Source organism: Tachyglossus aculeatus, chromosome 9 (assembly GCF_015852505.1).
Source record: "Tachyglossus aculeatus isolate mTacAcu1 chromosome 9, mTacAcu1.pri, whole genome shotgun sequence".
In the NCBI taxonomy this organism is placed as follows: domain Eukaryota; kingdom Metazoa; phylum Chordata; class Mammalia; order Monotremata; family Tachyglossidae; genus Tachyglossus; species Tachyglossus aculeatus.
Genome location: NC_052074.1, coordinates 10,111,883 through 10,133,155, shown reverse-complemented (window position 1 = coordinate 10,133,155; position 21,273 = coordinate 10,111,883). Strand labels below are relative to the sequence as shown.

The 21,273-nt window shown below is 40.7% G+C and overlaps 1 protein-coding gene across 5 annotated transcripts in view; it reads right to left on the bottom strand.

Moving 5' to 3' along the window:
• EHBP1 (EH domain binding protein 1) overlaps nt 1–21,273 on the bottom strand; it is a 256,095-nt gene that overhangs the window by 124,916 nt on the left and 109,906 nt on the right. For all 5 annotated transcript variants that reach the window (XM_038750933.1, XM_038750935.1, XM_038750937.1 and 2 more), the window contains 2 exons: nt 20,325–20,580; nt 7,964–8,159 (listed from right to left, as the gene is read on the bottom strand). In XM_038750933.1, coding sequence (XP_038606861.1) covers nt 7,964–8,159; nt 20,325–20,580 — 452 coding nt within the window. The remainder of the gene's footprint in view (nt 1–7,963; nt 8,160–20,324; nt 20,581–21,273) is intronic.

The following is a 21,273-nucleotide window of genomic DNA, read 5'->3' as shown; positions in this document are numbered from 1 at the left end:
CCTATATGTTGCCAACCTGTACTTCCAAAGCGCTTAGTACAGTACTCTGCACACAGTAAGCGCTCAATAAACATGACTGAATTAATTAATTAATTAATCTCTGCCACATGTTGGCTGTGTGACCTTGGGCAAGTAACTTAACTTCTCTGTAGCTCGGTTACCTCATCTGTAAAATGGAAATTAAGACTGTGAGCCCCATGTGGGACATGCACTGTCTTCAATTTGATTAGCTTGCAAATACCCCAATGTTTAGTGTAATGCCTGGTAATAATAATTGGTAAATGCTTAATACCTTAAAAAAAAATCCCTTAAGACACCTTCACCTTCCAGAAGCTCATAGTTGATGACAGCAGTAACTATAATAGCATTTCCAGCTGGCAGCTCCTTAGGAAGGGGAGAATGCAGAAATATAGGAATAAGGGTGATGCATTCCAAGAAATTTATCTTATCCACTTATAGCTTTCACCCTTCAAAGCACCTCCTTTCTATCCACAAAACCTGGCATTTTGAAAATTAGACTGTTCTCTTTCAAAGAGGTATGTACTTTGTAATACATGTGGGTTTTTCAGTATACTCTGGTTCATCTGTATCATCTGATCTAAAAGGGTGATTACATAAATTAAACCATATTTTGATAGAAGAACTCAAATATCCAAATGACTTTAGTCTAGTGGTCTAGATAACTGAGTCATTACTGTATACAATTAATCAATGTACAATAATTACAAAGCATCTATAAAATTTCCTGCTTGTTGGGTGACTTCCCTAGTTGAACTCGACATAATCTGAGGAAAAAAAATCTTTCAGCATTGAACTATGATAATTGTTATATGGCTGGAAATCTGTTTTTAAATAAGGCATGTATAAAAAGCTCTCCATATCAATGCAATTTAACTGGCTCGCTAAATCCATCATTAATATTTGGTTCATACTGGCAGTAGTATTTCACGACATCCATTAATCTGTATTAACTGTCCCACTACCTAGTAAATGGAAATTACGGCAAATAATAGTGTCATGCATTCTTTCTGTGTACAAAGTGGTGATGATAATGATAATCACTACATATTACTTATTTTTCTTTGTAAAAAGAAGAAATAATAATTCAGAGAGCTTGGGGTCAGTAATGCCTTAATGTTATTGTACTATTTGGGAGGAGGTTTTGATAATTTTTTTGCAGGCATATCTGGTGTCCCCCTACAAAGACACATATATCCACAATAAATGTATATCTGTGATAAATGAGGATTTCCTGAAATAAATCAATCAGTCAGTGGTACTGATTGAGCACTTTGTGCACAGAGCACTGTATTAAGCAACTGGAAGAGTACAACAGAGTCGGCAGAATGGGTTATTAAAGGAAGTTGTGGAACCTTCTCTAATGGAAATCTTTAAAACATGGATGTAATCAGCACGTGGTGGATATTCCAGGCTGCAAGGGAAATGAACCAAATGACCCATGAAGAAGTCGTCATGAATTAATGAGATTTTGATGGTACCAACCAATCCCTTGGTACCCTCCCAAAGTGCTCATGTCTCCCTTATCCTAAAAAATCCCTCCGTTGACCCCATGACTGCCTCCTTCCATTCCTCTCCAAACTCCTTGAGCGAGTTGTCTACACTGCTGTCTCCTCTTCCAATTCTCTCCTTAATCCTGCCCAATCTGGCTTCTGCCCCCTACACTCCACAGAACTGCCCTCTCATTGGTCACCCTCTTGCCAAATCTATTCTACTACTCTACTTCAGCTTAATCCTCCTCGACAGCTCGGCTGCCTTCAAAACTGTCAACTACCCGCTTCTCCTGGAAACATTATCCAACCTTGGTTTCACTGATACTGTCCTCTCCTGAATCTCCTATCCCTCTGACTGCTCCTTCTCAGTCTCTTTTGCAGGCTCCTCCTTTGTCTCCCACACCTTAACTGTGAGAGTCCCTCAAGGCTCAGTTCTGGGCCCCCTTCTATTCTCCATCTACACCCGCTCCCTTGGAGAACTCATTCACTCTTACGGCTTCAACTATCATCTCTATGCGGATGATTCCCCAATCTCTATCGCCAGTCCTGAACTCTCTCCTGCAGAACATCTCTACTTGGATGTCCCGCCAACACTTCAAACTTAACACATCCAAAGCACACCCAAACCCTTTCATCCCCCTGACTTTCCCATCCCTGTAGACAGCACCACCATTCTCTCTGTCTCATACGCCTGTAACCTTGGCGTTCTCCTTGACTCATCTCTCTCATTCAATCCACATATCCAATCTGTCACCAAATCCTATTGGGTCAATCTTCACAACATTGCTAAAATCTGCCCTTTCCTCCCCACCCAAACTGCTACCCCTTTAATCTAACCACTTATCCTTTCATTCATTCATTCATTCAGTTGTATTTATTGAGCGTTTACTATGTGCAGAGCACTGTACTAAGCTCTTGAGAAGTACAAGTCGGCAACATATAGTGATGGTCCAGTGCACCAGCCTACTTGCTGAACTCTCTGGTTCCAGTCTCGACCCACTCCAATCCCTACTTCACTCTGCTTCCCGGATCATATTCCTACAATACCATTTGTCAGTGGTTGCCTATCCACCTTCACATCAAACAGAAACTTCTTACCATCGGATTTAAAGCACTCAATCACCTTGCCCCCTATCTTATCTCCCTGATTTCCTACTACAACACAGTCCACATACTTCCCTCCTCTAAAGCCCAACTATTCATTGTACCTCAATCTCGTGCATCTCACTTTCAATCTCTCATCCATGTTCCGCCTCTGGCCTGGAACACTCTCCCTCTTCATCTCACAGAAGATCACTCTCCCTACCTTTAAAGCCTGATTAGAAGCACAACTTTTCCAAGATGCCTTTCCCAACTAACTCTTCATTTCCTCTTCTCCCACACCTTTATACATTGCCCTTGTACTGGGATTTGCACCCTTTATTCACCCCTCCTTCGGCACTTCCGTACATATCCATAATTTATTTCTTTACATTAATGCCTATTTCCCGCTCTAGACTGTAAGCTCATTGTGTTCACTGTGGGCAAGGAATGTGTGTACCAACTGGGTTTTACTGTACTCTCCCAAGTGTTTAGTTCAGTGCTCTGCACACAGTAAGTGACCAATAAGTAACATTGATTGATTAATTAGTACAAACTAAGGTAAAAGTAGTCAAAAGCCAAATGAAAAATGCAATGTACTGTACTCTCCCAAGTGTTTAGTTCAGTGCTCCGCACACAGTAAGTGACCAATAAGTAACATTGATTGATTAATTAGTACAAACTAAGGTAAAAGTAGTCAAAAGCCAAATGAAAAATGCAATGTACTGTACTCTCCCAAGTGTTTAGTTCAGTGCTCTGCACACAGTAAGTGACCAATAAGTAACATTGATTGATTAATTAGTACAAACTAAGGTAAAAGTAGTCAAAAGCCAAATGAAAAATGCAATGTACTGTACTCTCCCAAGTGTTTAGTTCAGTGCTCTGCACACAGTAAGTGACCAATAAGTAACATTGATTGATTAATTAGTACAAACTAAGGTAAAAGTAGTCAAAAGCCAAATGAAAAATGCAATGTACTGTACTCTCCCAAGTGTTTAGTTCAGTGCTCTGCACACAGTAAGTGACCAATAAGTAACATTGATTGATTAATTAGTACAAACTAAGGTAAAAGTAGTCAAAAGCCAAATGAAAAATGCAATGTACTGTACTCTCCCAAGTGTTTAGTTCAGTGCTCTGCACACAGTAAGCGACCAATAAGTAACACTGATTGATTAATTAGTACAAACTAAGGTGAAAGTAGTCAAAAGCCAAATGAAAAATGCAATGTACTGTACTCTCCCAAGTGTTTAGTTCAGTGCTCTGCACACAGTAAGCGACCAATAAGTAACACTGATTGATTAATTAGTACAAACTAAGGTGAAAGTAGTCAAAAGCCAAATGAAAAAAGCAATGTTAATTGGCTTATATGAAACAAAAGTGAGAGTAAAGAATAAAATATTCAGGATTATTATTCTTCAGAAACACAAGAGGTATAAACACTAGCCTTAGAACAGTGCTTTGCACATAGTAAGCGCTTAACAAATACCAACATTATTAACATTATTATTAGTCTACATTTTCCACATGGTGCTTCTAGTTTTCCTGTTAAATTCCTTTATTGTCTTTATCAGAACCCAAGCAGTAAGTTGTCTCACATTTTTGATTTATACACAGCGCAGAGACCCGCTTACATTTCATCCAAGTTTATGGCCTCCAGTTATTATCTGTCATATGAACCATTCTACAGACAGTCACCTGAGCAAATCAATCTCACCACAGTGGATGAACAGTGTTGGAGAATTCCACAAAAAGCTTTCCCCCATTAATAATACCTAGAAATTCAGGAAGTATCATTTCTTTCTATCCTTAATCAACTTAAGTTAGCAAATTGGCACCATGGCTGTTGGGAACTGTTTAATTTTTATGAAAAACAATTACATTTATATATAGAACATCTCAGCATGTTAGGTAACCGGGACAAGTCCCAACAAATTTTTAATGATGGGCTATCAGCAGGAACGGTATTTCTTTACGATACCATCTGCTCTGGTTATGAATCAAGTTGGAAAAGTATACGAGGTTGGGACATTTTGTGCGAACGCATGTATGGCCCTTGACTATCAAACATGTCATTATGCGTATTTCAATTGAATCCTCTGAGCCTGTCGCTTGGGAATGAGGCACCCTTCTCAACTCCAACCCAACATACACATCACTGGGTGCCCCGCCAGCCCCTCTTTATCCAGTCAGGAAAGTGACGAGCACTCTGCGGCCACAGTTGATTGCGACTGTTGGATTCTGAATATACTACGATGCAACGGAGTCGGTAGTCAAATTCCCTGCCCATAAGGAGCTAGAGTCTAGAAGGCCAGAAAAAGTATTTAGCAGCCTTTGACACCCAAAGAGGATCCCACTGATGGTGACGCTAGAAAAGAGAATTCCCTACAACAGTGGGTTTTCACCGTTCCTTCTTCCCAATCCAATTAAATTAGAGGCCTATGTAATTAGGCAGTCTCTAGAAGACCAGAAAAGGTATTTAGCTGCCTTTGACATCCAAAGAGTATCCCACTGATGGTGACGCTAGAAAAGAGAAGTCCCTACAACAGTGGGTTCTCACCTTTCCTTCTTCCCAATCCAATTAGAGGCCTATGTAATTAGGCAGTCTACAGATATTGAGCAAACCGCCATGCCATTTGGCAGTTCCCTTAACGTCTGTGCAATTCAATTCCTAAATACACTCACATACAGGAAGGGGGCTAGAAAATACCCCTTACTATTATTAGAGTTTTTCTAAGACAGTAAATCTTGACATATTTTGATTAACTGCTTGTTAAAGGTAGTTGAAACTGTTCAGAGGATAACCAAGGAGGACTTCTGAAATCTACCTAATCAGACTCTTTCTGCCAGGAACATCATCATCGTCATCATCAATCGTATTTATTGAGCGCTTACTGTGTGCAGAGCACTGTACTAAGCGCTTGGGAAGTACAAGTTGGCAACATATAGAGACAGTCCCTACCCAGCAGTGGGCTCACAGTCTTAAAAGGGGGAGACAGGGAACAGAAATCACAATGACTTACTCGACTACGGCTTTTGAGATGCAGTGTCTATCCCCAAGCAAAGAATTTTGGAAATTATTTTTGTCAATTTTATTTCAAAATCTTTAGTGTGTGAAGAAGAACATTCCAAGTCATCACTACTCACTGGAACCTTGTAACAATTTCACAACAAGACCCATTAGAGATGGCATGAAATTAAGCCACTTTGGATTTTAAGACGACACTAAAACCATAAGGTTCAGAATGGAAAAATAACAGGAAACAAACTCATGCCTCTTGTTCCCACTCTCATAATCGGCATTACCATCTACAATATTTACTGAACGTCTACTGAATACAGAACACTTTGAAGTTGCATAAACCCACCAACCATCTCTAGCACTTATGCATATATTTAGGCTCATCTACAGCATTTTTGTATATATGTTTGTTTAATTACATGCTCAATTTTTTATTTTGATTATTCCATTGGTAAACATTCTTATGTTTGTTTCTTCTGTTAAGAGTGCAAATACCTTGAGGGCAGAGAAAAGGTCATTTATTTGTTTTTACTTCCCAAGCACTTAGTTCAGGTTACTCTACCTTATAAATAGAATTGAATGAATGAAAATGCTACTGCACTACTTCTACAACTACCATTACCATATATTTGCACGTATACTGTCACAAAATAATTGTACCAGTAAAGATGGGGAAGGAAAGTGGTACAGGGAACAGAGAAAGAGCACAGAGTACTATAAGTTTTCTCATATATCAACCCCAGAATAACTACCGAGTATTTTGCTTTTCACTGATCTATTTAAATTATGGATTGAATTTATCAAGATTTGTTGTTTAGCATTTTTATCATGTGTGTCTAGAACAATGGACGTGCCTGAGATTGTGTAAGAAGTGGACCAATTTAGTCTACATAGATATCACATATATTTATGAAGAGTAATCAGTCTGGTTCTAGTATCATTTGCTATCTGCTTAAATTTCTAAACAAATACCGCCATTATTGTTACTGTTACTATCATCATCATCATCATCATTATTATTATTATAGTTATGCATGTTGGAAAGAAAATGGACTTCAATTCCAGTAAGAGAATTTTATGACAGATTCCCTGACTATGAAGGTGACTAAAAGCTACAACAGGAGGAAGTGGAATCTCCATTCTAAGAAATCATAAATAAGAAAAATGGCCAGCCTTCTTGACAGGTTTAAGTCGCTCACCTGCCTGAAGGCAAGGGGTTATTTCAGATACCTCTTGATGTCTCTTCCAGCTCAACAGCTCTACGTAACTCAAGTAAAATTGGAAAGAAAGTTCACTTTAGGTGCATTAAGAAAATCATAAAGGGAGACTGGGAGAGGCATTATTAGCAATTCTCCTAAAATTAATTGGCTCTTTTTAAGAATTCCATTTTGCTCTCCTCCGCTGGTTGTTTACAAAACTTCAAGAGTAGTGATAGTAGTGAGAACATGTATTAAGCACTTGCAGTGTATAAAGCACTGTATTGTACTAAGAAAAGGGGAAAAAGGACAAGGTATTTTACCCCTGGATCCTGGCCGACAGGGAGTTACAATCTAAAGGATGGAGAGGTAAGACAGGGTACACAATGAAAGGCTAACAGTGAAAGGTTTTGGAAAAACAGCTATTTCATTTAAACTGACTTTCCATAAACTTCATGAAATCCATTTAGTACTACCTAGGATAAACAAAAATCCATGCTAGAGAATAGAAAATGAAGGAATAACTATGTGGAAATATACAGAAGTTATTTTTCAACTTAAAAAAATCGTTAAATGCCAGATGCTCTACTGTAAACGTTATAATCCTTGACCATTCTTTAAAATTACGCCAATTTTCCTTTTAAATTGTGTTCCACTTAAGAAAATGCCACTAGCTTCCCATGAAACCTTTATGCATCGAACATTAAATTGAAACTGGGGTCAAAAGCAATGCCAGTATTTGTGTCACTGTAAATCTAACAAGAAGGTAAAACCCTCCAGGTGAAATTCTCAACTCAAACAGCCATCATTGAATTCAATGGCTACCTCAAAACATGCTTTCACTCCCTCTGTGCTGGAACAAATGGGCCCTTTCCGACTGGCTGCTTTAGGAATCTTTTTCTACTCTGAAAACTGCGTTTACCACTGCTACTGCTTCTTTGCTGCTGACTTAAAATACAAAATGTTTTGAATATATATCTACAATAGCTCTGCCAGGGCTCTGCCATTATTTAAAGCTACCCTGCCTGTACCTATCTACACAAAACTGGACTTTCTTGGGCAATACATTGTTCCAAATTGTTTGCACAGCAATTTTCTTGACTAGGATTACATAACATAAAGAAGGAAAACACTTTGGAGTACTCATTAAAACCTACCTTAGGAGAAGAGGAGAGCTCCCTCCCTGCAGAAATAACAAGTGTGTTCTCACTTACTCCTCCTTCTGACTTTGGCAAGAGGACTGGTGGGGCGGGGGCCTTTCTTTTCATCCTTCTTTCAGTTTCTAGGTCTTGCGCTGGAGGAACCCGATTATTCTGAGTAGGAGTCAGTTTGGGTTCATAAAAGGGATTTGATCTAAATGAAAGAAGATTTTTACAATTTCTCTTTAAGGAAGGAAAACAGCAAATATTGATTCTTCTGCAATGACCAACACACATTACTAAAACCAAACCCGGTCTTGAGGTACCATTTAATTAAGCATACGTTCTGAAGACAAATAACCAAAGAGGCAGCAGGTAGGGTTTCTAATGTCACTTGGGGCAAGATATTTTAATTTTTTATAAATTACAGGACATATTTGGAGAACACTGGGTGGAAAATAGTCAGGAAAATAATGTTAACTTGAATTGCAGAAAACCACCATTAAGTCAACCACGGAATCCATCAATCAATGATATTTCCTGAGTGCTTATTGTGTGCAGATCACTCTGCTAAGTGCTTGGAAAAGTACAAGAGTTGCTAGACATGACCCCTGCCCAAGAGGAAATTACAGTCTTACAGTCTTAGGGAAGCAGTGAGGTCTAGAGGAATGAGCATGGGCCTCAGAGTCAGAAGACCTGGGTTCTAATCCTAGCTCCACCACTTGCCTGCTGGACGATCTTGGGCAAGTCACAACTTCTCTGTGCCTCTGTTCCTCCATCTGCAAAATGGGCAATCGATACCTGTTCTCCTACTTACTGCGAGCCCCATGGAAGCCCTGATTATCTTGTATCAATCAATCGTACTTATTGAGTGCTTATTTGTGTGCAGAGCACTGTACTAGACACTTGGGAGAGTACAATAACAATATGACACATTCCTTTCCCACAACGAGCTTACAGGGGAGGGTAGACAGATATTAATATGGATAAGTAGATAACAGAGAACAACGTGAGTTTCTATGGGCTGGGAGGGGGGATGAATAAAGGGAGCAAGTCAGGTCGATAGAGGAGGGAGTGGAAGAAAAAGAAAGGAGGGCTTAGTCAGGGAAGGCTTCTTGGAGGAGATGTGCCTTCAATAAGCTTTTGAAGAACGAACAAGTAATTGTTGGAGATGATGGGGGAGGCTGTTCCAGGCCAGAGCAGGACGAGGGTGAAATAGATAGTGAGTAGTAGTAGCATTACAGGAGTGAAGTGTGTTGGCTGGGTTGTAGTAGGAGAGTAACAAAGCAAGGTAGGAGGGGGTAAAGCCAAAGGTAAGGAGTTTCTTTCTGATGTGGATGTGGATGGGCAACCGCTGAAGGTTCTTGAGGAGTGGGCAAACATGGCCTGAAAACGATCTGTAAGGATCAGTGAAGTATAGACTGGAATGGGGAGAGACGGGAGGCCGAGAGGTCAGCAAGGAGGCTGATAAAGTAATCAGGGCAGAATAAGAAGTGTGCTTGGATTAACGTGGTAGCATTTTGGATGAAGAAGAAAGGGCGGATTTTTGCAATGTGACGATCGAACCGACAAGGTTTAGTGATAGACTGAATACGTGGATTGAATGAGAGAGAGGAGTCAAAGATAATGCCAAGGTTACGGGCTTGTGAGACAGGAAAGATGGTGGTGCTGTCTACAGTGATGGGAAAGTCAGGGGGAAGACAGGGTTTGGGTAGAAAGATAATGAGTTCTATTGTATCTACCCCTGCATTTAGTAAAGTGCTTGACAAATAGTAAGCACCTAAATACCATCATCATTATTATTATTGTTACATCCTGTAGGGGGGACAGATATTAAAATAGATTAGGGAGAGAGAAAATAGCAGAGTATTAAAATATTTACATAAGTATTTGGGGGCCGGAGTATTACGGTGCTTAAGGTGTACACAGTCAAGTTGAGAGTCGATACGGAGGGGAGGATAGCAGAAGAAAGGGCTTAGTCTGTGATCTGTTAGGAGATGTGATTTTAGGAGGACTTTGAAGGTGTGGAGAGTGGGTGACTGTCAGATATGAAGAGGGAGGGAGTTCCAGACTTGAGGGAGAAAGTGGGCAAGGGGTTGGAGGAGAGATATGAGATTGAGGTGCAGTGAGTAGGTTAGTGTTAGATGAAAGGAGTGCGTGCATTGCATTGCAGTAGGAAATCCGCAAGGGTAGGTAGGAGGGAGAGAACTGATTCTGTGCCTTAAAACCAGTGGTGAGGAGTTTCTGTTTAATGTAGAGGTGGCTAGGCAGTCATTGGAGGTTTTTGAAGAGTGGCCAATATGGACTGAATGGTTTTTCAGAAAAAATGATCCAGGCAGCAGAGTGAACTATGGACTGGAGAAGGGAAAAATAGGATGCTGGGAGTAGTCCAAGTGGGAAATGATGAGTACTTGGATCAGTGAGGTAGCAGTTGGGATGGAAAGGAAAGGGCAAATTCTAGAGATAAGGAGAAGGTAAAAACAAGATTCAGTGACTAGATTGAATGTGTGGGTTGAATGACAGAGGTGAGTTGAGGATAATGTCAAGGCTACGGGGTTATGTGTAGTGCTGTCTACAGTGATAGGAAAGTCATGGGGGAGGACAGGTTTGAATTATGTTTTGGCCAAGGCCATACCCACCAAAAGAGCAGTAAATTTTCTACTTATGTGGCATAACATCTGTCACTGTCATTCACAGCTGTAACATTTGCCACTCTAACCTTGTTGGACAAGCTCTCGGCATTTACAATTATTATCCAAGTCTCAGTGATTTTAGCAAAAGTTGTTCATAGTAAAGTAAAAAGTTTTTCACATTGCTAAATATATTTCATCTAATTAGGACTCTTAAAAGGCATAATTCTGAATCAGAGTTAATTCAATATGTAACTTTGAAAGGGCCTCCAATGAACCATTCTTAATCAGTTTTCCAGAAAGGAGTTTTAAAACAATCAATCAGCCTACAAACTTCTTCCCCTCTGCGTGGCCTGTATAATACCACTGGGAGCATCATATACTCAAGAGATCAGTGCCATTGCTGAGGTTTGATTTTTTTCAATTTTTATTAAAATCCTGCTTATCTATGCACTCGCTCCTTTTTAATCTTAACCTAATTCTGTTTAAGGTCATTAATCAAATTCAGGGAAAAATCTGAAGGAGAAAGTTACCCCTGGAAGGCTCAAGATGGCTTTAGTTAATACTACCGCTAATAATAATTACTAATGACATTTAGTAAGCATTTACTATGTGTCAAGCACTGTTCTAAGCACTGGGGCAGATACAAAATAGTCAAGTTGGACACAGTCCCTATCCCACATGGGGCTCACAGTCTAAGTAAGAAAGGAGAACAGGTATTCAGTTAGATTTATCTTCTAGACTGTGAGCCCGCTGTTGGGTAGGGACCGTCTCTATATGTTGCCAATTTGTACTTCCCAAGCGCTTAGTACAGTGCTCTGCACACAGTAAGCGCTCAATAAATACGATTGAATGAATGAATGAATTTATGAAAGATTAGTCTGCAGTGAGATCAGGGGACAAATAATGGATGTTTATTAATGAATGTTTAAAGTGTATCTCAGACCATTTGGATAGAAGACAAGGAGGGAAACCTTCCAACTTTGCCCCTAAATTACCTTTGAGATCGCTGTCACTGACATGAGACTAGAATGGATGGACCATTTATCTGACTCAGAGTGGCATTTCTTAGGCTCTTTTAAAATTTTATCACTATTAGTGATTTTCATCTAATTAGATATTCACATTAGAAGCAGTTAAACCTTTTAAATACCATCCAGTATGTTTAGCTGCTTTACTCTTCATTAAATACATCACTAAAATGCTCTCTGCAGTAAGTCTTCAATTGGCTTCCTTTTTGACCTCACTGTAATGTATGCATGAACAGCCTTTCAAAATCTTCTTGTTGCTCGAGATAAAAATCAAGATTTAGCCACACTTCCCAGGTTCGGCCTTTGGATATGCTGAATTGCTAAAAAGGCCTCGGTTTGGGGTTTCCTTTAGCCTGGGAGCCCTCAAGTCCTAGGAGGACTGATTGGTCCTAGAAATGGAGAAACACTTTTTACTTTTAATGCCTAAAGTATACGGACTACATTTAGTAACAGGAATTACGGCAACAACTACTTGAGCCTGAAAAAAGGTACAGCCAATCAGATCACTTGAGGTCTAGACACAAAGCCTCTTACTGAAGGGCTGTCACTATTTAACAAAGATTTAAACTTAGATATATGTTTGAAAGGAAGGACTTCCATAGAAAACAATTCCAGTCTGCTGACTGAAGGCCCTCTGGAGTGGCTCGCACTTCAGTGCTCAACAAACGCAAGAAAAATAAGTGAAGTCAAATCAAGTGGCAATGTCAAAATAGCTAGTTAAACAAAAATGGTTGGACTGTGAAGAGAGGGGAAAAAAAAAAAGATGGCATTCAGCCTGGAACACAGGACACAGCAGTGCCTGTCAGTTCTTCTAATTTTACTGCCAACTCTATTGAGCTGTCTTCAAATACTAAAGAAGTTCAAAGAGAGGTGAAAACAAAGATGAAGGAAGATAGGGCAATGAGCAAAAGTTGGGAGATAACAATGTCTCTCTGTTCCAAAAGCTATTATTACTAGTCAACAGAGGTAGCATGTTTTAGCAATGAACTAATGGAATTAGAATAGATTCATACTGAATTAAATGAATTATGTAAACAGCATTTTGAATTTTCTCGGAAATTAGTATGTTATTCTTGATTACTGAGGTGTGAGTTATCTAGTTGGTCAATGATTAAGGTCTCCTGTTTCTTCTTTCTTTTCTTCCTGTCCCTGGCTGTAATCAATCAATCAATCAATCGTATTTATTGAGCGCTTACTTTGTGCAGAGCACTGTACTAAGCGCTTGGGAAGTACAAGTTGGCAACATATAGAGACAGTCCCTACTCAACAGTGGGCTCACAGTCTAAACCACTGTGCTTCTCTTTATTGCTTTTCTAGAGAAGAGAGGGGAAAAATAACAGACCACAGCAAATTCATTAATTCATCTTCAGCGGTGATTCCCAAATCCCACATAGTCACAATAACATTGTCAACTATATCGGGACAATTTTCTCAAGTAATTGGTTTTTTAAAAATCTACCCTGCTTCAGTTCCTCTCAAAGCTTCCACAAACTCCCATTTCCACATTACACTACATCATACAAATATTTACGATGACAACTTACTGAAGATGGAGGAAGCTAATTCACCCTATTAACAGATTGATATTTCTTTGTTATTAAAAAACTCCTCAATGCTTCACACCTTCTGTCTCCCCTTCAGCTATCAACAGGAACACTGAAAACTATAAATGTGGAAGAAGAAGAAGAATTCTTTTGGTCTAACTTTATAATACAGTTACTCTGTTCTTCACTGGCATCTGAAAATCAAAAAATGAACTCCCAGGAGGTCTGTCGCTGAACTGCTGGGTGACTTTGGGCAAGTCATTTAAATTTCCTGTGCTCACTTTCCTCACCTAGAAAAGTTAGCTAAATCAATCAGTCACTCGCCTTTGAGTGCTTACTGTGTGCAAAGCACTGTACTAAGCACTGGGGGAAGTACAATACAACAGAGTTGGTAAACACATTCCCCACCCACAAGAAGCTTACAGTCTAGATCTGGGGACAGACTTTAAAATAAATTGCAGATACTATCATAACTGCTGTGGGGTTGAAGGACGGGTGACTATTGAAGTGCCTAAGGGGTATATGACCTAAGTGCACAGGTAATGATGTACATATTTGTTACTCTATTTATTTATTTATTTATTTATTTCACTTGTACATATCTATTCTATTTATTTTATTTTGTTAGTATGTTTGGTTTTGTTCTCTGTCTCCCCCTTTTAGACTGTGAGCCCACTGTTGGGTAGGGACTGTCTCTATATGTTGCCAACTTGTACTTCCCAAGCCCTTAGTACAGTGCTCTGCACACAGTAAGCGCTCAATAAATACGATTGATGATGATGATAATGAAGAAGGAAGGGCAAATGGAGGGAGTGAGGGCTTAATCACATACGGTCTCTTGGAGGGGACATGATTTTAATAGGGCTTTGAAGGTGGGACGAGTGGTGGTGTGCAGGGCATGAAGAGGGAGGGAGATCCAGGAGAAGGATGTGGGCAGGTGGCTCGTGGTGACGAAGATGAGGTCAAGGAATGGTGAACATGTCGGTGACAGAGAAGCCTGTCCGTCCGTCTGTTCCTCCTCCCTCCTGTCTGTCCGTCCACCGGGGAAGAGCAAAGGGATGCTGTGTGATCTTGGGCAGATCCAGCGCTTAGAACAGTGCTTTGCACATAGTAAGCGCTTAACAAATACCATCATTATCATTATTATTATCACTTAACTTCTCTGTGCCTCAGCCGCCTCATCCGTGGGGTGGGGATTGAGACTGTGATTCCAACTTGGGACAGGGACCTTGCCCAACTCGATTTGCTTGTATCTACCCTAGAGCTTAGGACAGTGCCTAGCACAAAGTAAGCACTTAAATCCCATCATTATCATTATTCTTATAAATAAAATTACAGATACGTAAACAATAATCATAATAACAATGATAATAATCACAACATTTCAAGTGATAACCACTGCCACCTCACCTTGCCCCCTCCTACGTCACCTCCCTTCTCTCCTTCTACAGCCCAGCCTGAACATCCACCCTTCTGCCGCTAATCTCCTCACTTTGCCTCGTTCTCGCACCACCATCGACTCCTGGCCCACATCCTACCTATAGCCTGGAATGCCCTCCCTCCTCAAATCTGCCAAACTAGCTCACTTTCCCCCTTCAAAGTCCTACTGAAGGCTCACCTCCTCCAAGAGGCCTTCCCAGACTGAGCCCCCCTTTTCCTCAGCTCCCCCTCCCCTCCGCCCTACCCCCCTGCCCCATAGCACTTGTACATGTACTATCTATAATTCTTTTTATTTATATTAATACCTGTTTCATTTGATCTGATGTGAACATATATCTCTAATTCTACCTATTTATATTCATGCTACTGATGCCTGTTTACTTGTTTTGGTAACTGTCCCCACTTCTAGACTGTGAGCCCATTGTGGGCAGGGATAGTCTCTCTTTGTTGCTGAATTGTCCTTTCCAGGCGGTTAGTACGGTGCTCTGCATACAGTAAGCGCTCAATAAATACGATAGAATGAATGAATAAAGGAGGGGGAGAGAGACATCGATACAAATAATTAAAACCGTTGTTGGGTAGGGATTGTCTCTCTTTGTTGCTGAATTGTCCTTTCCGGGCGGTTAGTACGGTGCTCTGCATACAGTAAGCGCTCAATAAATACGATAGAATGAATGAATAAAGGAGGGGGAGAGAGACATCGATACAAATAATTAGAACCGTTGTTGGGTAGGGATTGTCTCTCTTTGTTGCTGAATTTTCCTTTCCAGGCGGTTAGTACGGTGCTCTGCATACAGTAAGCGCTCAATAAATACGATAGAATGAATGAATAAAGGAGGGGGAGAGAGACATCGATACAAATAATTAAAACCGTTGTTGGGTAGGGATTGTCTCTGTTGCCGAATTGTACTTTCCAAGCGCTTAGTGTAGTGCTCTGCACACAGTAAACGCTCAGTAAATACGACTGAATGAATGAAAGTGAACTATGCAGGTTGCGTGTAGGATGAGATCAGCGAGGTAGGGTAGGAGGACAGCTGACTGTGTACCTTGAAGTACTTGCTCTGCCTACCTCTCAGGGTAGCTATGAAGCAACATGGCCTAGGGAAAGAGCACAGGCCCAGGAGCCAGAGGACTTGAGTTCCAATCCCAGCTCTGCCACTTGCCTGCTATATAACCCTGGGTAAGTCGCTTAACTTCTCTGGGCCTCCATTTTCTCATCTTTCAAACGGTAATCCAATACCTGTTTTTCCTCCTACTTAGACGGTGAGTTCCATGTGAGACAGGGCCCGAGTCTGACCTTATTATCTTGTATCTACCCCAGCACTTAGTACAGTGCTTGGTATATAGCACGCACTTAATAAAAAACACGATTGTTATCATCATCATCATCAATCGTATTTATTGAGTGCTTACTGTGTGCAGAGCACTGTACTAAGCGCTTGGGAAGTACAAATTGGCAACATATAGAGACAGTCCCTACCCAACAGTGGGCTCACAGTCTAAAAGGGGGAGACAGAGAACAAAACCAAACATACTAACAAAATAAAATAAATAGAATAGATATGTACAAATAAAATAAATAAATAAATAAATAGAGTAAAAAAGATGATTGTTATCATCATCTAAGACTGTGAACCCTATTTGGGACAGGACCTGTGTCTGACAATTATCTCATGTCTACCCCAGTGCTTAACAAGTAGTTACGATGATGGCGTCTCCATTTATAAATGGCAGACGAGCCTCAGCCCGTCAGACGACTTCTGGACCGCGAACCTGGTTGTAGGGATTGACTATCGTGCTAGGGATTGACTATCAAAGCAGCGTGGCTCAGTGGAAAGAGCCCGGGCTTTGGAGTCAGAGGCCCTGGGTTCAAACCCCGGCTCCACCAATTGTCAGCTGTGTGACTTTGGGCAAGTCACTTCGCTTCTCTGGGCTTCAGTGACCTCATCTGGAAAATGGGGATTAAGACGGTGAGCCCCCCGTGGGGCAACCTGATCACCTTGTAACCTCCCCAGTGCTTAGAACAGTGCTTTGCACATAGTAAGCGCTTAATAAATGCCATTCTTATTATTATTAGTAGTAGTAGTTTTAACACAGTCACTTGCATTCTCTTGTCTCTGTCGGTCACGTTCCTGCAGGAGTAGTGGGAGTGACAAGCGAGTGAGGGTGTTAAGGAGTCCCATCATGTTACAAGATGCAAACAAGAATGTTACATTATAAACCCATTTATGGTCAAAGTGACTACATGTAAAATTAAAGTAGACAGCTTTTCTGATTTTCAAATTTAGAGAAAGAAACTGGAGTAGGCAGGCATCTACACAATCATTTTTTCTCTTGAATACCAAGAGAACTCTAGGCCTCCCCTTGAGAACAGTTTGCTGTTTCGGGGCTTTCACAGTGCTAGATTTCATGATTTCCATTGAAGATGTAATTAGAGTTGGGAGGAGCACAAAGAAAACTTGGCAGTCAGCAATTCACATGTGCAAAGGCCACTTTCACATGTATTCGCTCAGTGCACTTCAGGGCGTGCACTTTCTCCAGGCACTGATGGATGTGTTGGAGGTTGCCTCAACACATCAAGGCAGTGAGTGCATTCATTTGTTTGTGATGGCTGTTCTTTGGAGGATGCGGGAAGAGTGACTCACAGCCTTTTTACTTTGGGAGAGGTCAGAAGTTTATCACTGGTGGAAGAATGGATTTTATAAGCTTTCTATAGCTGGGTTTAAGTTTAATGGCTCATCAGAGGGGAGGTGATGAGTTGTAATAATGGTCTTTAAGTTTTTAAAATAAAATAAAATTAATATAGTCACAGGTTCACCTAGGGGTAAAACCTTCGAGGCTTTTTCCTCTAATACCCTACCCGGGACCCAAGGCTGCCCCTGGAACAGGTCGACGAGTGCAGGATTGTGTTTCGAAGCTCAATTTGAGGTGGAGGAGAGAGATGGAAGCAGGGACCACAGACTCCGGAGCCAATTTAGATACACACTAACTATAGCTAAGACTTCTGCTTCCCTTTCCTTCATATTCTTTTCACAGTCTCCACATTGTGCATATTTTCCATTCTCTGCTAATAGGGTATAAGGTAGAAATCCCCAAAAGTTCCAACAACTGGGAGATCAGAATGATGACTAAGGGCAAATCCCTAATGCACAGACGGCACTGTGTTCATTGTTATTGGTTCCAGCAGCGAAATGACATCTCGGATTGTTTTCTTAAAATCCCAAGGCCACAAAACTTTGCTGCCATATGCTCATCCCCTAAAAGCTTTTATGATATTACAACTTCTGATTCCTCAGGTGCATGATTCTGTCATCCTAATTATGTAGCAAATGTGACAAGTAACATTTAATACTGTTGAAATAAAAGTACAACAGCTGGGAGGGAGACAGTTCTAATACCGGTACATGATTTTGGTGTAGCTGTTTATTTAGAACAATCCAGAGGTCATGTCATCTGATAAATCAATTCAACTTTTACTTAATTACAGTAGTCACATTTGAAATTGCGCATGTAAGATCACAATAAAACGTCTTATGGGTGGTGTGGTGTGGTTGCTGAGTAATAACCAGCCACCTAGGGCACTTCAAGGCAAAGCAAAACTTAAGTACAGTCATTCCAGGCTGTATGGCTATTACATAACATCCACACGCCCAGCGGTTCGGTAACCAAAATAAAAAGGCACCTAAGGTTTACCTTCACTTGAAAAAGTTACTTTATCTACTTTTACTCAGTTTCAAAAAGGTCACATTAAAGACAACTGAGCGTTCCTACTGGATCATTTTTTCCTTTCTAAAGTTGCAATCTTTATGAGCTTCCTCGGAATGAAGATTTTTTTTTTTTAATGGACTGCTCGAAGCAATCAAAAATTACGCAAGCCACTGCATAAGGCACACTATTTTAAAGACATAAATACAGACACATCACAAACAAAATACATGCCACACTTAGCAACAATGGGATTTTAGAATCACAACGGGATCTGGCATTAAATTCAAAGCCTCTATTATATTAATGCAGCGAGGCTGTTGAGTTTCTAACCAATCCAACTTCTGCCACTCCCCTAAGGAGCAGGAGCTGGCCCTGGGATGCTTTGGGTGGGGAAGCTACGAAGGAATGAAGGTGAGATCCGGCCATGGGAAGTCAGGGAAGTCAGTACAGAGTCCTTTCTCCGGCTGCTTCTCCGTGCCATCGGCTCCACAGCTTGTCACTCCTGCCCTCTTATTATCTGACCTTTCCTACTCTGTATTTTCGGCCTGTTTTTTCAGGGGAGGTGCTCTTCAAAGCTGTTCCTGGATTCTCAGATAACTGCTGGATTCAGAACGTCTCTATATGTTGCCAATTTGTACTTCCCAAGTGCTTAGTACAGTGCTCTGCACACAGTAAGCGCTCAATAAATATGATTGAATGAACAAATTAATTCAGACAAGCTTTTTTGGTGTGTTTGCCAAACGTAAAGCAAGGCCCTACCATCTCTAATGTGCAGAGTTTCTGTAATCTGTTTCTGTACCCTCCACATTTGAATACTATCACATCCATTCAGTCGAACTTATTCAGAATTTACTGTTTGCAAAGCACTGTACTAAGTGCTTGGGAGTGTACAATATGAACAGATCCATTCCCTGCTTGCAACGAGCTGCGCTAACGTCTTTCTTCTTAGGCTGAACCTGTAGACCACCTGGAAGTTTAAACAGTTGCTTACTGAGTAGTTAAACTGCTGAAATATATAGGAAGGGAAGGGAGAAGGGCGAGAAAGGGAACACAGGAGGAAGACACGGAAGAGAAAATGGAGGTAAATCAAAGTTCTGAGGAACATGAGAAAAAAAGGAGTGAGCCAAAGAGGGAGCAGTCACTCTCTCCCTCCTCATACTGCCTCCAGGAAACAGGCCTTCCCTAAGAAGGGCTCTAATGCACAGTTCTACTGCATGCTGCTTTCATCATCATCGTCATCGATCGTATTTATTGAGCGCTTACTATGTGCAGAGCACTGTACTAAACGCTTGGGAAGTACAAATTGGCAACATATAGAGACAGTCCCTACCCAACAGTGGGCTCACAGTCTAAAAGAACTTTCATGAACTGCAAAAACCTCATCAAGGCAATTGACCTCTGGAACACTGCTATATACTTCTCTGGATCTGAATCCCAAGAACTGTAGAAAAATTATGTCAAGGAGAGATTCTCCTTCCTGTCTTATTCGCAAAGTCTGAAATCTTTTGGTCTCGATATTCTTGCATTTCACCAGCGTCGGGGTTTTCATCATGGGCACAATTTCACTCATCTGAATAACAACAATAACTGTGGTATTTGTTAAGCACTTATTCTGCGCCAAGCACTGTACTAAGTTCTGGGATAGGTATAAGAAAATCAGGACCGGCCCGGTCCATGGCCAGCATGGAGCTCATAGGTTAAGAGGTATTTAGAAGATGACGTATTACTATGACTTGGAGGAAGTATTTAATCCCCATTTTCCAGGTGAGAAAATTGAAGCCCTGGAAAGTTAAGCGACTTACCCGAGGTCACACAGCAGGCAAACGGTGGAATGGGGATTAGAACCTGGGTCCCCTGGCTTCCAGGCTCATGGTCTTCCCACTAAGCAACACTGCTAACTCTGCAAAGTAAGCCCTGGTTTAAAACACCTTTCTAATTTAAGCACGTATGACCAAGAGTCAACATTATTGAACAGCTAACACACACATTTGCCCTCCAAGATTATTTCAAAATGAGTTATACTTACTCATCTAACTCTTCTTCTTCAGTTTTGGAGGTATCGGCATAGAGATATTTGCTCATGTCCACAGGCCTTACATTTTTCCTTTTTGTAGGTTGGGGAGGAGAATCTCTGATACTAACAAATGCGGTTTCGGGTTCAGGGTCTGGCTCATCAAATGGGTTCAAGTACTGTGGTGTCTCCACCTCTTTAAAAGGACTGTAACTATTGTTACGAAAAGATTCTTCTGGTTTTGAAGATGAAGCTGTTTCAGGACTGGGTTCTAAAGGAGCGAAAAGTGTAAAATAATCAGATCAGAAAAACAAACTGGCATAGTCACATCTTTATGTGAAACATTAAAAGTTAACTTACTGCAACATTCTCTACCTTAAGAAGGGGTCTTAGTATGTTGACAACAAAATACGAAACAGAGGATGAAAGGGGAGTGCTCTCCCAGTTGGAGCAGAAAAGCTGTGGAGATACATGGCGTTTCTCCTCCTTTCCCTAGAGACATTCTTCTGGGGCTTGGAATTACTTTTCAACAGCCTTAGGTTTTAGGATTTAAGTGGACTCATTAAGAGCTCAAGCACTTCCTGTGTGTTATCTCATTAATCCCCATGTCAGCCCCGTTGGGTAAGAAGCTACCACAGTTATCCCCATTTTACAGCTGAAAAAATTGAAGCATAAAAGTCTAGAAATAGCTGTAATATATGATAATGCTTTCCTGCATTTTATTAAACACCAGATTTACACATTAAAGTTTACATCGCCTGCTACCTTTTCTTCTTTGATTATAGATTATTAGGTTCCAAGGCAGTGACTGAGAAGGGATAAGTGAAAGAATATGTGGCATAAGATGACATAACAGTATTTCTTGGGCAATCCTACTTAGTTTAATGTTTTGTGAAAATACAATGAAAACTTCACTGAAGAACTTAATATGATTTTCTTCTGTTAAATTGGACTGTCTGGCATA